At 48.9% G+C, this 13052-nt stretch overlaps 1 protein-coding gene across 8 annotated transcripts in view; it reads right to left on the bottom strand.

The window, feature by feature from the left end:
* MPP3 (MAGUK p55 scaffold protein 3) overlaps positions 1 to 10845 on the bottom strand; it is an 80827-nt gene extending 69982 nt beyond the window's left edge. For 5 of the 8 annotated variants that reach the window (XR_008327238.1, XR_008327239.1, XR_008327240.1 and 2 more), the window contains exons 1-2: positions 10145 to 10451; positions 562 to 676 (exon numbers count right to left, since the gene is read on the bottom strand). Coding sequence is in view for 5 of the 8 variants with exons in the window: in XM_053361151.1 (XP_053217126.1) it covers positions 562 to 586 (25 nt within the window). In the remaining 3 variants the exon portion in view is untranslated. Of the gene's footprint in view, positions 1 to 561; positions 677 to 10113; positions 10453 to 10787 lie in introns of those variants that run through there. The other 3 variants (XM_053361153.1, XM_053361155.1, XM_053361152.1) reach the window with 3 other exon arrangements.
* Positions 10846 to 13052: the final 2207 nt, after the last annotated feature.

Below are 13052 nucleotides of genomic sequence, written 5' to 3'. Positions count from 1 at the left end.
AACCTGTCTGTGGAGAAACTATATGTTAAAACAATGTTTTAAGACCATGTAAAATGATGCTATAAACTCAATGCTATGTTCTTTTCTCCGTAGAGATTGTATTGTATGATAAAAAATAGAAAAGAAAAGAAATTGCCAGATTCACTCATAGCTGCCTGTAAACCACCGTAGGGATTTCTACTAGAGCACAGCAAAAAAGAACCAGTGTTGTGTGATGGTTAGGACCTGGGAGGTTAAGGGTTCAAATCCCCACTCAACCATAAAGCTAGCTGGGTGAACTTGGGCCAGTTCTTGCCTCTCAGCCTAACCTCCCTCACAGGGTTGTTGTGAGGATAAAATGCAGGGGAAGAACTATGTACACCACCTTGAGCTCCTTGAGGAATGGAGAGGCACAAAAGCAATAAATATATAAAAATATTACAAATATATTAATGGTATGTTACTGTTAATCTGTTAAGCCTTTACAGTGCTCTGAGCCAGGTTTTCAATCAAACATGGCTCTAATATAGCACCCTATTAAAACAGTTTGAGAATGTACTAAAACAGCAGAAGGTTCCTTACCTGAATCTTCTGACAGGACAGGCATGGCTTATTCCTCACTCAGCTACCTAGAGTGGATGGTGAATTTTCAGCCCGAATGACGGACTCACCCTCAGGAGTTATGGGCCCAGAATGTCTAGAGTCACAGAAACAAACAGATACGAATTGCTTTTGTATATTTTACCAGGAAAGGCTGGAAAGGTCGTTATTATTATTAGTACAGTGGTACCTCGGGCTAAGTACTTAATTCGTTCCGGAGATCCATTCTTAACCTGAAACTGTACTTAACCTGAAGCACCACTTTAGCTAAAGGGGCCTCCTGCTGCCGCCGAGCCGCTGCAGCCCAATTTCTGTTCTCATCCTGAACCAACGTTCTTAACCCGAGGTACTATTTCTGGGTTAGCGGAGTCTGTAACCTGAAGTGTATGTAACCAGAGGTACCACTGCATTCAACAACTGAGCCACAGCTTCCGATTGGCTGAGGAGTTTCCTGCACTCAAGCGGAAGCCATGTCGGACGTTTGGCTTCCGAAAAACCTTCAAAAACCAGAACACTTACTTCCGGGTTTTCGGCGTTCGGGAGCCGAGGTCTGACTGTATTTGGAAAGAGACAATTGCTCGGGGAACAGTCAGTCAGGCTGGCCTCACAGCCCAACCAACACATTCCGAGAGACCAGAAACCTAAAGACGTGGACTCAAGGAGGGTACAGCCACAAAGGAGAAGGAACTGATGCTTGGGGCTGCAGCCTTATAACGCAAGCCTGTGCGTGCCTACTGAGTGCCAAGTAAATATGCGCAGGACTGCACCCTTAACGTCATTTCCCACTCGACTTTGTGCCTTAGCTCTCTAGTCTGCAGCACACCAGCAAAAACTTTTCTGCAGTCTTTTCATTTTTACTGGAGGGAAAACCTAATAAATCCCAGCAAAGCTCAACGCCGCCCCCCCACCTTCCTGCTTACTGAGCCTTTCTCTCTCATTTCAAAAAAATTGTTTCTAGGCTGTGCACTCCCTTTGGGTTACACAATTCTTCTCTTCGTCTTCTTCTTCCTCTTCTTCTTTTTTTAAAAAAGGTAAAATAGCTGCAGACAGGAGATTCCACGTATAGCCCAACAAATTCATCCTGCAGCAAGGTTCATCCATGAACCATTTTCTAGAGCAGTAGCTTTCAGCAAAAAAAAAGCTTCAGTAAAAGGTAAAAAAAAAGCTAAAGGACCCCTGGACGGTTAAGTCCAGTCAAAGGCGACTATGGGGTTGCGGTGCTCATCTTGCTTTCAAGGCCGAGGAAGCCAGCGTTTGTCCACAGACAGCTTTCTGGGTCATGTGGCCAGCAGGACTAAACCGCTTCTGGCGCAATGGAACACCGCGACAGAAATCAGAGCGCATGGAAACGCCGTTTACCTTCCCACCAAAGCGGTACCTATTTATCTACTTACACTGGTGTACTTTCGAACTGCTAGGTTGGCAGGAGCTGGGAAAGAGAAACAGGAGCTCAGTCCACCACAGGGATTTGAACCCCCGACCTTCCAATCGGCAAGGTCTACCAAGCTTGCATGTTGAGCACACTGCTTTACAGAAGTGAGTCGTGGGCAATTTACACCTGCTAGGAGAAATGCCTCAATGCCTCACTCACATGATGTGTCAGGAAATTTTGAGGCATCACATGGCAGGACAGAGTCTCAAGCAAAGATGTGCTCTCCCCAAGCCATCGTTCCCAGCATGTTTGCACTCCTGCCCCAGCGACGTCTACGCTGGCTTTGTCATGTTCACAGAACGGAAGAAGGCAGGATCGGAAGAAGGCTGAACGGAAGAAGGCAGAACTGAAGAAGGCTGGAGCTGGCACCAGGCCCACTGGCAGAACAATTCTGTGCTACAACATTAACATTGGCAACATTAACATTGTGGGAATCCCTTGCGCTTGTAGACAGACAGTCAGGTCACATATCCACAACAGCGACCAGAGGAGGAATGACCGCTGGGAGGATCACAGAGAGAAGAAACGCCATGGGACATCTGCAGCAGTACAACCAGACGCCTTCATCTGCCCCAGCTGCAACAAAACATGACTCTCCCATATTGGTCTCTACAGCCACAGCAGGCACCGTAACTGTAACTCTCCAACAATTTGACTTCACCCCGAAAGCGCACTCTTTCATTGTCTCTCAAGACAGATGGACGCCATAGAGAGTAGGAGAGCCAGGAGAAAATTCACATCAGGCGACCAATGCGCCCCTCATATAGTGCATGAATAGACGAGTCTAAGAGGCCCGAGACAAAAAATTTCACAGTGACAGTGGTTCATTTACCAGAAGTAACGTATTTAGCATTAACTCTGGAACTGTATGCTCAATTTTGACCAAACTAAGCTTCCTGGTGTATATTTTGCTCTAGGAGGCTTAATTTGGTATACACATTATTTCCAGCTGTCTTCACCCCCACTACCAGCCAAAACTTTGTTTTGACCAAACCAGGAAATGGTTCGTCACCTGGGAATGTCTTCCTAACAGCATCGCCACCCCACATCAGAAGCCTGAGTTCTCATGAGCAGCTTCACCAACCGCTAAGGAAAACTCAAGAGATGACAGATCAACAAAGCCTGCCGTAATATGTAAGATTTCTAACACACAGTGCTCAGGAAGAGCAAATTGTTAAGCACCAAGGTAATGACAGACCACGGCTTTGAGGGAGAGTACCTGCTTAGCAAGGGACGCGGGTGGCACTGTGGGTTAAACCACAGAGCCTAGGGTTTGCCGATCAGAAGGTCGGCGGTTCGAATCCCCACAACGGGGTGAGCTCCCGTTGCTCGGTCCCAGCTCCTGCCAACCTAGCAGTTCGAAAGCACGTCAAAGTGCAAGTAGATAAATAGGTACCGCTCCGACGGGAAGGTAAACGGCGTTTCCCTGCGCTGCTCAGGTTCGCCAGAAGCGGCTTAGTCATGCTGGCCACATGACCCGGAAGCTGTACGCCGGCTCCCTCGGCCAATAAAGCGAGATGAGAGCCGCAACCCCAGAGTCGTCTGTGACTGGACCTAATGGTGAGGGGTCCCTTTACCTTTATCTGCTTAGCAAACTGAAGCTCCCAGGTTCATTCTCCAGATAAGACCGCAAAACTCCCCTAACCTTGGGAGAACCGCTACCATTTACCTGAGCTAGTGGTGGGAGCTGCCAGCATAAGCCAGCTCCCTAAGCTCTGAATCTTGTGGCAAACGTAGCCATTCACCCAGGAATTTCCTCGCCTCATCCTCCCCTGCCATGATGGAAAGTCCTAATTTTAAAAGGCCTTGAGCCTGCCGCTGTTACATAATCCTGTCCACTTCCATTTCCTCGCTTTGTTACGGATGTCAGGCAGCCCCGCGGCATCAGGCCCATGTTAGATGACGCTTACATATGTTCACAAGCAGCAAGGACTGCCGGGGAGAGACCTCGGCTCAACGGCTGCGCACGTGATGCGCATGAAGAGCATCGCCACTTCCAGCGCGGGCGCCTTGCCTCTTAAGAGAGCAGATAGCAGGGTGACAGCCAAAGAGGCTTCTCTTCCTGAAGCCTCTGAGAGGCACAGCTGGTCAAAGCAGACAATATAGTTGTAAACATGGTGGTCGAACGGAATCCATTCCAGAAGTCCGTTCGACTTCCAAAACATTCGGAAACCAAAGTGCGGCTTCTGATTGGCTGCAGGAAGCCAATCAGAAGCCACGGAAGCCCCGTCGGACGTTCAGCTTCCAAAAATATTCCGCAAACCAGAACAGTCAGTTCCAAGTTTGAGGCGTTCAGGAGCCAAAACGTTCGGGAACTAAGCTGTTTGACTTCCAAAGTACAACTGTACTGGGACAGATTGATAAATAAGCAATGGATACTAGGCATATGTCTCTGACTCCCAGTTGCTGGAAACTACAGAAGGGTACTGCAATGTTAGAAATTTAGGTACAGTATGCAGTGGTATCTCGGGTTACATACGCTTCAGGTTACAGACTGCGCTAACCCAGAAATAGTGCTTCAGGTTAAGAACTTTGCTTCAGGATGAGAACAGAAATCGTGCTCCGGCAGCATGGCAGCAGCAGGAGGCCCCATTAGCTAAAGTGGTGCTTCAGGTGAAGAACAGTTTCAGGTTGAGAACGGACCTCCGGAACAAATTAAGTACTTAACCCAAGGTACCACAGTATAAGCTAGGCGCCAAATGGCTCCCTAAACCAAGGTTGTAGTTGCCGTAAAGGAAGGTCTAGTTGCCATTTGGGGGCAAGACAGCTCTAAAGTCTTATTTTTCAAATGATGGGCTGGCTGGCTGATTCTCAGTTGAACATTCGGTGACAGCCTTGAGCTAGGTTAAAAGCTTTGAGAACTTAAAGAACATAAAGTCACTTGATCCAGAGACAGTCCACATATCTTTCGGCCTCTTCTGACCTGTTTAGCAGATCAAGCCTAATCAGAGTAATTCTATGCTCTGACTATCCAGCTATCTGACTTTTAGAAGACATCGGATGGCAGCCCTGTTTAGGGAAAATTTTAATGTTTGATGTTTTATCATGTTTTTAATATTCTGTTGGGAGCCGCCCAGAGTGGCTGGGGAAACCCCGCCGGATGGGCAGGGTATAATATTATTATTATTATTATTATTATTATTATTATTATTATTATTTTATATTAATGTTTGATGCTGTATTGTGTTTTTAATATTCAGTTGGGAGCCTCCCAGAGTGGCTGGGGAAACCCAGCCGGATGGGCAGGGTACAAAATTATTATTATTATTATTATTATTATTATTATTTTATATTAATGTTTGATGCTGTATTGTGTTTTAATATTCGGTTGGGAGCCGCCCAGAGTGGCTGGGGAAACCCAGCCGGATGGGCAGGGTATAAATAAATTATTACTACTACTACTACTACAGTGGTATCTTGGTTTTCGAACAGAATGCATTCCAGGAGTTCGTCCAACTCCCGGAACCATTCAAAAACCAAAGCGCATCATCCTGCAGCCAATCGGAAGCCATGAAAGCCACGCCGGACATTCAGCTGCCAAAAATCGATTGAAAAACAGAAAACACACACCCAGGTTTTGATCGTTCAGTAGCCGATTAATTCGGGAGCCAAGGCATTGCATTCAGCTTCCAATGTATGGCTGTACTATGCAGCTTTGCTCAGAAATAGGTCCCCACAATCCTAAATATTGTTTGGCCAAGTCCAGCTGGATTCAGCAGCACTTATTATCTAGCAGCTGATCTTTCAATGGGAGTTTTCACGTTCAGTCTTAAACCTGCTTGCCTGAGAGGAAGCTCCATTCAACTCAGTGGGACTTTCTTCTGAGTAGAGATTGTATATAGAGCCGCACGTCTCAGGCAGCTCAGCACTTTTTTGTCTTCCTACCTTCAGGCAGAGGAAGGTAGGTAGGAAGTGATGTGATCCATCGCATTAAGGCCAGTATGGCTATACCCCAAGCCCACTAACCACTAGCCCAGACTTCCCTAACCTGGTACCCTCTAAGTGTTTTGGACCGCAAACCTCACAGTCCCCTGTCATTGGCCATGGTGACTAGGGCTGATGAAAGTTGGAATCCAAAAACGCTGGAGGCAACCAGCAGGGGTGCTTTAGCTGAGATTTCTGCATTGCACGGGGCAGGACTAGATGCCCCTTGGGTTTCCTTCCAACACTACAGTTCTATGATTCCAGGACCAAGTTGGGAAAGACTGCCTAGACCTTTTGCCCATCTGCTCTGGTCCTAATATCTTCCCACATACAAGTACGAAATGTTCTGCCATCCACACTGCAGCGGCAAACAGGCGCACTGTGCAAGACGTCTCTAGCTGAACTTTGCAAGGATGTTGACAAGCAAAGCACAACACAGGGCAGCCCTTTGAGATTTGGGGCTTGGATTCTCCACTGTGGGACCATCCTTGCATCAGGCACCTTCCACCCTAGGGGACCTTCTTTTAATTCCTGGCTCAACACAATCAAAAGTCAGAACCTTTTCTTCTCTGAAAAGGTGCAGAAGACAGACGCTTCTCCACCTTGGACCGCCACTGGCACACAGGCTGGGTACACATTGCAACCTTTCTTTCCCTCAATGAATTCTGGGCACTGTAGTTTGTCCCTCACAATCACAATTCCCAACAACTCGTAGCAAACTGCAATACCCAGAATTCTTTGGGGGGGAGTGGTATGGTTTCAAATTGGATGAGGGACTGAATTGCAGTCTATGATTCTAGGCATGAAAGGGTTAAGACCATGCAGGGCTAGTCCTAAGCAGGGACTAGGTAATCAAGTTCAATGTGTGAAGAGGTCTAAGTTGGTTGCTCCAGGCTCAGACCAGATGGTTCTCACAAGCCATTCTTGAGTTTCTTTACCAACAGTTTAGGAAGTTGACCACTTTGCAACTAAGCCAAGTTTTACTGCCTATGCAACTTTTCTGGCTGATGTATGGAAAAGCACATGAACCTGACCTTTGAAGAGGTTGTAAGTATTTTTAATTTTTTAGCCTACCAAACATGTGGTCTTTTCCTGAGCTGGGGGAAGAGGGAAATTGTGGAACTCACAAGGACATATATAAATAATTTAACAGCCTATATTTCCACATGTTGCTGCATATTCTGTGATTTTAAATATCTACTGGGGTTCTTTCACCCAAGAGTACTTGTCCCAAACCTGGATCTTGGCACCCAGGAATTCTCCTTTCATTCATATATACAGCGCTTTTTTTTCTGGGGGTACAAAGGGGTACGCATACCTCTAAACATTTTGTGAATCTTTGTACTTTTGTCCGTTGACTGTATTTATTTTTCCCAATTTGAACTATAAAATGGTGATTTTCTTCAGTCAAAATGAGAGTACCCCTAAACATTTTTTAGAAAAAAGCATTGCACACACACACACACACACACACACACCCTTGAACAACACTTTGAAGGTACAGTGGTACCTTGGTTCTCAAACAGCTTAGCTAATGAACAAATCAGCTCCCAACGCCGAAAACCTGGAAGTAAGTGTTCCGGTTTTCAAATGTTTTTCGGAAGCCGAACATCTGACACGGCTTCTGCTTGAGTGCAGGAAGCTCCTGCAGCCAATCGGAAGCCACGCCTTGGTTGTCGAATGGTTTGGGAGTCGAACAGACTTCCGGAACGGATTAAGTTCGAGAACCAAGGTACCACTGTATAGTGTTTGTGCAGCCTTAGTCTAGCAAGAAGTGGTTTCTAATGCAGTTATTTTATTGTATTGCACTTTAAAAATTGCCCTTCATCAACAGATATCCCAGGGCAGTTCCAAAACATTTAAAACAGGCCAGCTAAATACACACAGTACTATGGAAACTAATTAAAAAAAACTGTCATTTTATTTTATTTTTTAAAAGATCCAATTACAGTGGTACCTCAGGTTAAGTACTTAATTCGGTCCGGAGGTCCGTTCTTAACCTGCAACTGTTCTTAACCTGAAGCACCACTTTAGCTAATGGGGTTTCTTGCTGCTGCCGCGCCGCTGGAGCACAATTTCTGTTCTCATCCTGAAGCAAAGTTCTTAACCCGAGGTACTATTTCTGGGTTAGCGGAGTCTGTAACCTGAAGCATATGTAACCCGAGGTACCACTGTAAAAAGCAAAACATATACCACCGTTTTCAGTCCTCAGTGCTGACAACCCAGAGTCCCTGCATGTAGCAAGAAATCCATTTGTGGGGGTAATATGCCATCAAACCGAACAAACATTATCAGCTCCCAAGTTTACTTAGAAGTCTGCACAACCAGCTTCTGCCATCACAAGCATTTGGCTGGCCTTAAGCGTTTGTCCTATGGCTTAAGGCTTGGCCCTCGGCCCACACTGTGCTTTCCACAGGCAGCTTCTCTTTGATGGACTCAGAATCGTGGGTTTTGCTTTGGGCCAGTCTCTGTCCCTCAGCACATTCTAAAGCCTCTCCTGCCTCCTGGGTGAATCTCATAGGTCAGGGCATCAGAATGGCAGGTCACACGGCCAATCCACAGCAGCAGCCACTCTCTTGGCAAGAGGGCTGTGGTGGTGCTCAGGTCCCACTTGTCAGCATCCCAGAGGCAACTGGTTGGCCACAGTGAGGAACAGGATGTTAGTCTAGGACTGCATTTACACCATAGATTTAAGGCATTTTGATACCGCTTTAAACAGCCATGGCTCCCCACAAAAAATTCTGGGAGCTGTAGTTTGTTGAAGGTGCAGAGAGTTCTTAGGAGACTCCTATTACCCTCACAGAGCTACAGTTTCCAGAGTTCCCTGGAAAGAGGCATTGATTGTTAAACCACTTTGGGTGCATCAGTTTGAAGCGGTATACAGTGGTACCTCGGATTAAGAACTTAATTCGTTCTGGAGGTCCATTCTTAACCTGAAACTGTTCTTAACCTGAGGTACCACTTTAGCTAATGGGCCTCCCGCTGCCGCCGCACAATTTCTGTTCTCATCCTGAAGCAAAGTTCATAACCTGAGGTACTATTTCTGGGTTAGTGGAGTCTGTAACCTGAAGCGCCTGTAACCTGAAGTGTCTGTGACCCGAGGTACCACTGTATTAATAGTATGGGGAATCTCTACCCGCCTCTGATGCTGCTGAACTACAACTCCCAACAGTCCCAGCAAGCAAAGTCAATAGCCAGGGAAGATGGGAGTTATAGTTCAGCAACATCTGGAGGGCCACAGGTCCCCAAAACCTGCACCAGCCCATCAGCACATATGTGTGTGAAAGGAGCACAGGGGCAGGGAATAGCAAGGAAAACCGCATCTCATTTTGCTCTCTGACTCACCAATCTCTCCCCTAGGATGTGAGAAATCACAAGAACACCTGAGCACGTGCAGAGGGCCTTTCCCTCGTGGGTGAGTAAGCGCAACCAATCCCCCACACAGACAGAACACATCCCACAGTCAGGCCTGAGAGCTGCCTGCCTGCTCAGATGGTACAGCATGAACCTCTTAATCTCAAGGTTGCGGGTTCGAGCCCAACATCGGGCGAAAGATTATTGCATTGAAGTGGGTACGACTAGATGACCCTCTACAATTCTACGCTTCTAGGAAATCATTGCCCTCTGCTCCCCGGAGTAACTCCCGGAGTGAGGCCTCCAGACGAGACGTTCCCCTGAACGAAGGCTGGCCAACGTCCAGCCCCTCGGACGTGCAGTTAAAGTGGCAGCGAGGCTCACCCTCGACAGTACCGCGTCATGCCAGGGCATCATGAGAAAGCATCTCTGAGCAGGGCGTCACGGCTCTCCCGCCACAAGGAACCCCTCCAGATCAAGAGAGAGGGCAGGGGATTTCCCCAGGTCAACAGCGAATGATTTCCAACTGCAGAGATGCTATGGGGGACACCCAGGTAACCAACCACCTTTCCAAATTAAACATTGCCTGGGGGCGGGGAAGAGACAGACACAGACTATCCTTTGGATGGACGGGGAGGAGGCAGGATAGGTGAAAGAACCCATAGGGGGTGTGGGGGGAGAGGGGGAAAGAGAGAGAGGAGGAGAGTCCAGAGGGAGGGCCAGGTGTGCGCGCGCGCAGCTCTCCAGGCTCGGCCCAGCCCGGCCTTTTCTCCCCCGCTCCTCCCAACGCCGCTGCCGCCTGGCTCGCCCGCCTGCCTACCTACCTGCCCGCCCGGATCCCCGCTGGAACGTTACCCGCAGGAGGAGCGGCGATCCGCGCTTCGCCGGCCGCCCTGGCTGGTCCCTTCCTTCGGCGGCGTCCACCGGCTGCGCGCGCGCGCTGCGCTCTGCTCTGCTCCCCGGCAGGGCGCGCCTCGCTCATGCGCTTCGCGGCGAGGATGGGACTCGTGGGGAAGGAAGGAGGGAGGGAGGGAGGGGAGGAGAGACAACAACGCCCCCCCTCGCCTTCGCACATGCCCTCCTCCCGCTTTTGTTCGGCGCCGGGAACAGAAAGCCGGCCAGGCGCTGCTCTCCTCCGGCCTCCTTCCTCTCTCGTGCGCCCCGGGAGTTGCGCCTCCGAGCGGCGGAGAGAGGGAGACCCCCTCCCCAGACGCAGGCGCGCCTGCTTCTCGCCGGCCCAGGGTCCTGATTCCGCCGTGGGGAGGGGGAAAGGGGGACTGCTCTGCTTTCTCCTGAGCACGCTTACTCGCGAGTCAGTCTCCCCGGACACGGTGGGATTTGCTCCCGAGTAAACGTGGCCTCGCCGCGGTTTGGTGGCGGGTTAATAACTTTTGCACTGCGGCGCCTTGTGCCCTGTCTCGCCCGGGACAGGGAATCGGGGTGGGGTGGCGTATCAGGGGTGCCTGGTGCGCCCCAGAAGAAGAGGCCCTCTCACTACCATCAAGGCCGGGAGGAATCCTCTGCTCAGTTGGGGGATTCCCTCGCCGCAGTTCCTGGAGCGCCGGAGATGGAACAGGGAGGGGGGTCGGTTCCACCCATCGCTCCACCCTCCTTGGCTGGAAGCCCAGGGAAATACATAGGGAGGTGGCTCAGTGGCTTTGCATACAGAAAGTCTTAGGTTCGAGGTCCAGCCATCTCTAAGTAGGGCTGAAAATGTCCCTTCTGTGAAACCCTAAGAAGGTGCTGGCAGTGTTGACTGGGGTTTTTGTGCATCAAATGTAGCCCTTTCCGCCTAGTCCCTGAGACTCATCCCAGGCCTTCCTTCACATCCTGGGTGTTTTTGCCCAGCCGGAATACGGTGGTACCTCGGGTTACATACGCTTCAGGTTACAGACTCTGCTAACCCAGAAATATTACCTCGGCTTAAGAACTTTGGTTCAGGATGAGAACAGAAATCGGTGGCGCGGCGGCAGCAGGAGGCCCCATTAGCTAAAGTGGTGCTTCAGGTTAAGAACAGTTTCAGGTTAAGAACGGACCTCCGGAACGAATTAAGTACTTAACCCGAGGTATCACTGTATGTGCTTGAGATCTAACAATCCCTCTTGTTTTTCTGAATGGAGGCTAGAGAAGGTTGTGTGCAAAACTAGCCAGACTGTAATATTTACATTCAATGCTCCGCCCACTTTTGCTTCTGGCCCCGCCTTCTGCTTGCCTGTGGCCCTCGGATGGTTACCCACAAGAGAATGCGGCCCTCAGACTGAAAAGCATTCCCCACTCCTCCAGGAAACCAATACTGACCTAAATGAACCAAGAACCAGATATGCTACCCAGCAGCCTCCAACATTCCTAAATTACCGAGTTTCTTCTTTTACCGTTCCTGTGTTTTTATTATGTTGGTTTTAATTTCGGTGTTTGGTTGGAGTTGTGCTTCCCTACAGCCTTTTGTCTCTGTTGCTTCATTTGTTTTGCCCTCCGGCACTTTTCTCTTCCGCTGTTTACTGTGGAATGACCCTTCCCCCCTTTTTTTCCTCCTTTCTTCGACAAATATTAGTAGTCGAGATCCACAGAGAGCCTGCAGGCACTCAAAAGCTGTGTTGGTAACCACATCAGAAAAAGCAGCATCAAACGCCCCTCTGAGTAGCTGCTGGGAGAGGAGCTGCTCTCAGAATTCCCAAGCAGACACAAACCAGCACCTGAGTGCAGTCGAAGCAGGATCATTGCTACATCCCCTCTGCATTCTGTTCTGCCTGTATTGTATTGCACCTGTGGCAGTGAAGCCTCTGGCACCAATCGGCTGTTGCGATTCCACAGAATGATCCCAACCAAGCTGTCAGAATGTTTGCAATCCGTATTCTTTGAGGAAAGGGAAGCACGTCAGCTTGACTCGGGTGGAAGCCTAATGAAAGTTGCACAAAGAGGAAGTCCTGCCGGGTGCAGTTTCTGTTCTTGCTGCAGCATTGTCACTTGGAAAAGTCTAAGGAAGGCAATGTTGGTGAAAAAGCAGGGAGGCATGCAATAAATTTTGCACACTGGCGATGTACGTTAGTTCTTTGAATGCAGAATTCTACTTGTTCTTTTTAATCTTGCCTTTCGGCCCACAAGGACTCCCGCAAGTGTATGAAATAGGCCCTAAAAGCTGCATTTTGACATTCCCAAAATGCCCCGATGCACCAAAATTCCTGGAAATGTCAACTTCTACCAGGTGGTACATTCAAGCCAACTATGAGGACTCTGACATTGCTGCCCATCCTACCTCACTGGGTTGTTGTGACGGTAAAAGGGTATGCCGATTAGAGCTCTCAGGAGAAAGGTTGGTTTGTTTTTTTAAATGTCATCTAAGATCTGTATAGTTAAAGCTATGGTTTTCCAGGTAGTGATGTATGGAAGTGAGAGCTGGACCAGAAAGAAGGCTGATCGCCAAAGAATTGATGCTTTTGAATTATGGTGCTGGAGGAGATTCTTGAGAGTCCCATGGACTGCAAGAAGATCAAACCTCTCCATTCTGAAGGAAATCAGCCCTGAGTGCTCACTGGAAGGACAGATCGTGAAGCTGAGGCTCCAATACTTTGGGCACCTCATGAGAAGAGAAGACTCCCTAGAAAAGACCCTGATGTTGGGAAAGATGGAGGGCACAAGGAGAAGGGGACGGCAGAGGACGAGATGGTTGGAGAGTGTTCTCGAAGCTACCAGCATGAGTTTGACCCAACTGTGGGAGGCAGTGGAAGACAGGAGTGCCTGGCGTGCTCTGGTCCATGGGGACACA

Source organism: Podarcis raffonei, chromosome 13, assembly GCF_027172205.1.
Source record: "Podarcis raffonei isolate rPodRaf1 chromosome 13, rPodRaf1.pri, whole genome shotgun sequence".
Lineage (NCBI taxonomy): Eukaryota > Metazoa > Chordata > Lepidosauria > Squamata > Lacertidae > Podarcis > Podarcis raffonei.
This window is presented reverse-complemented; position numbering and strand designations above follow the sequence as displayed.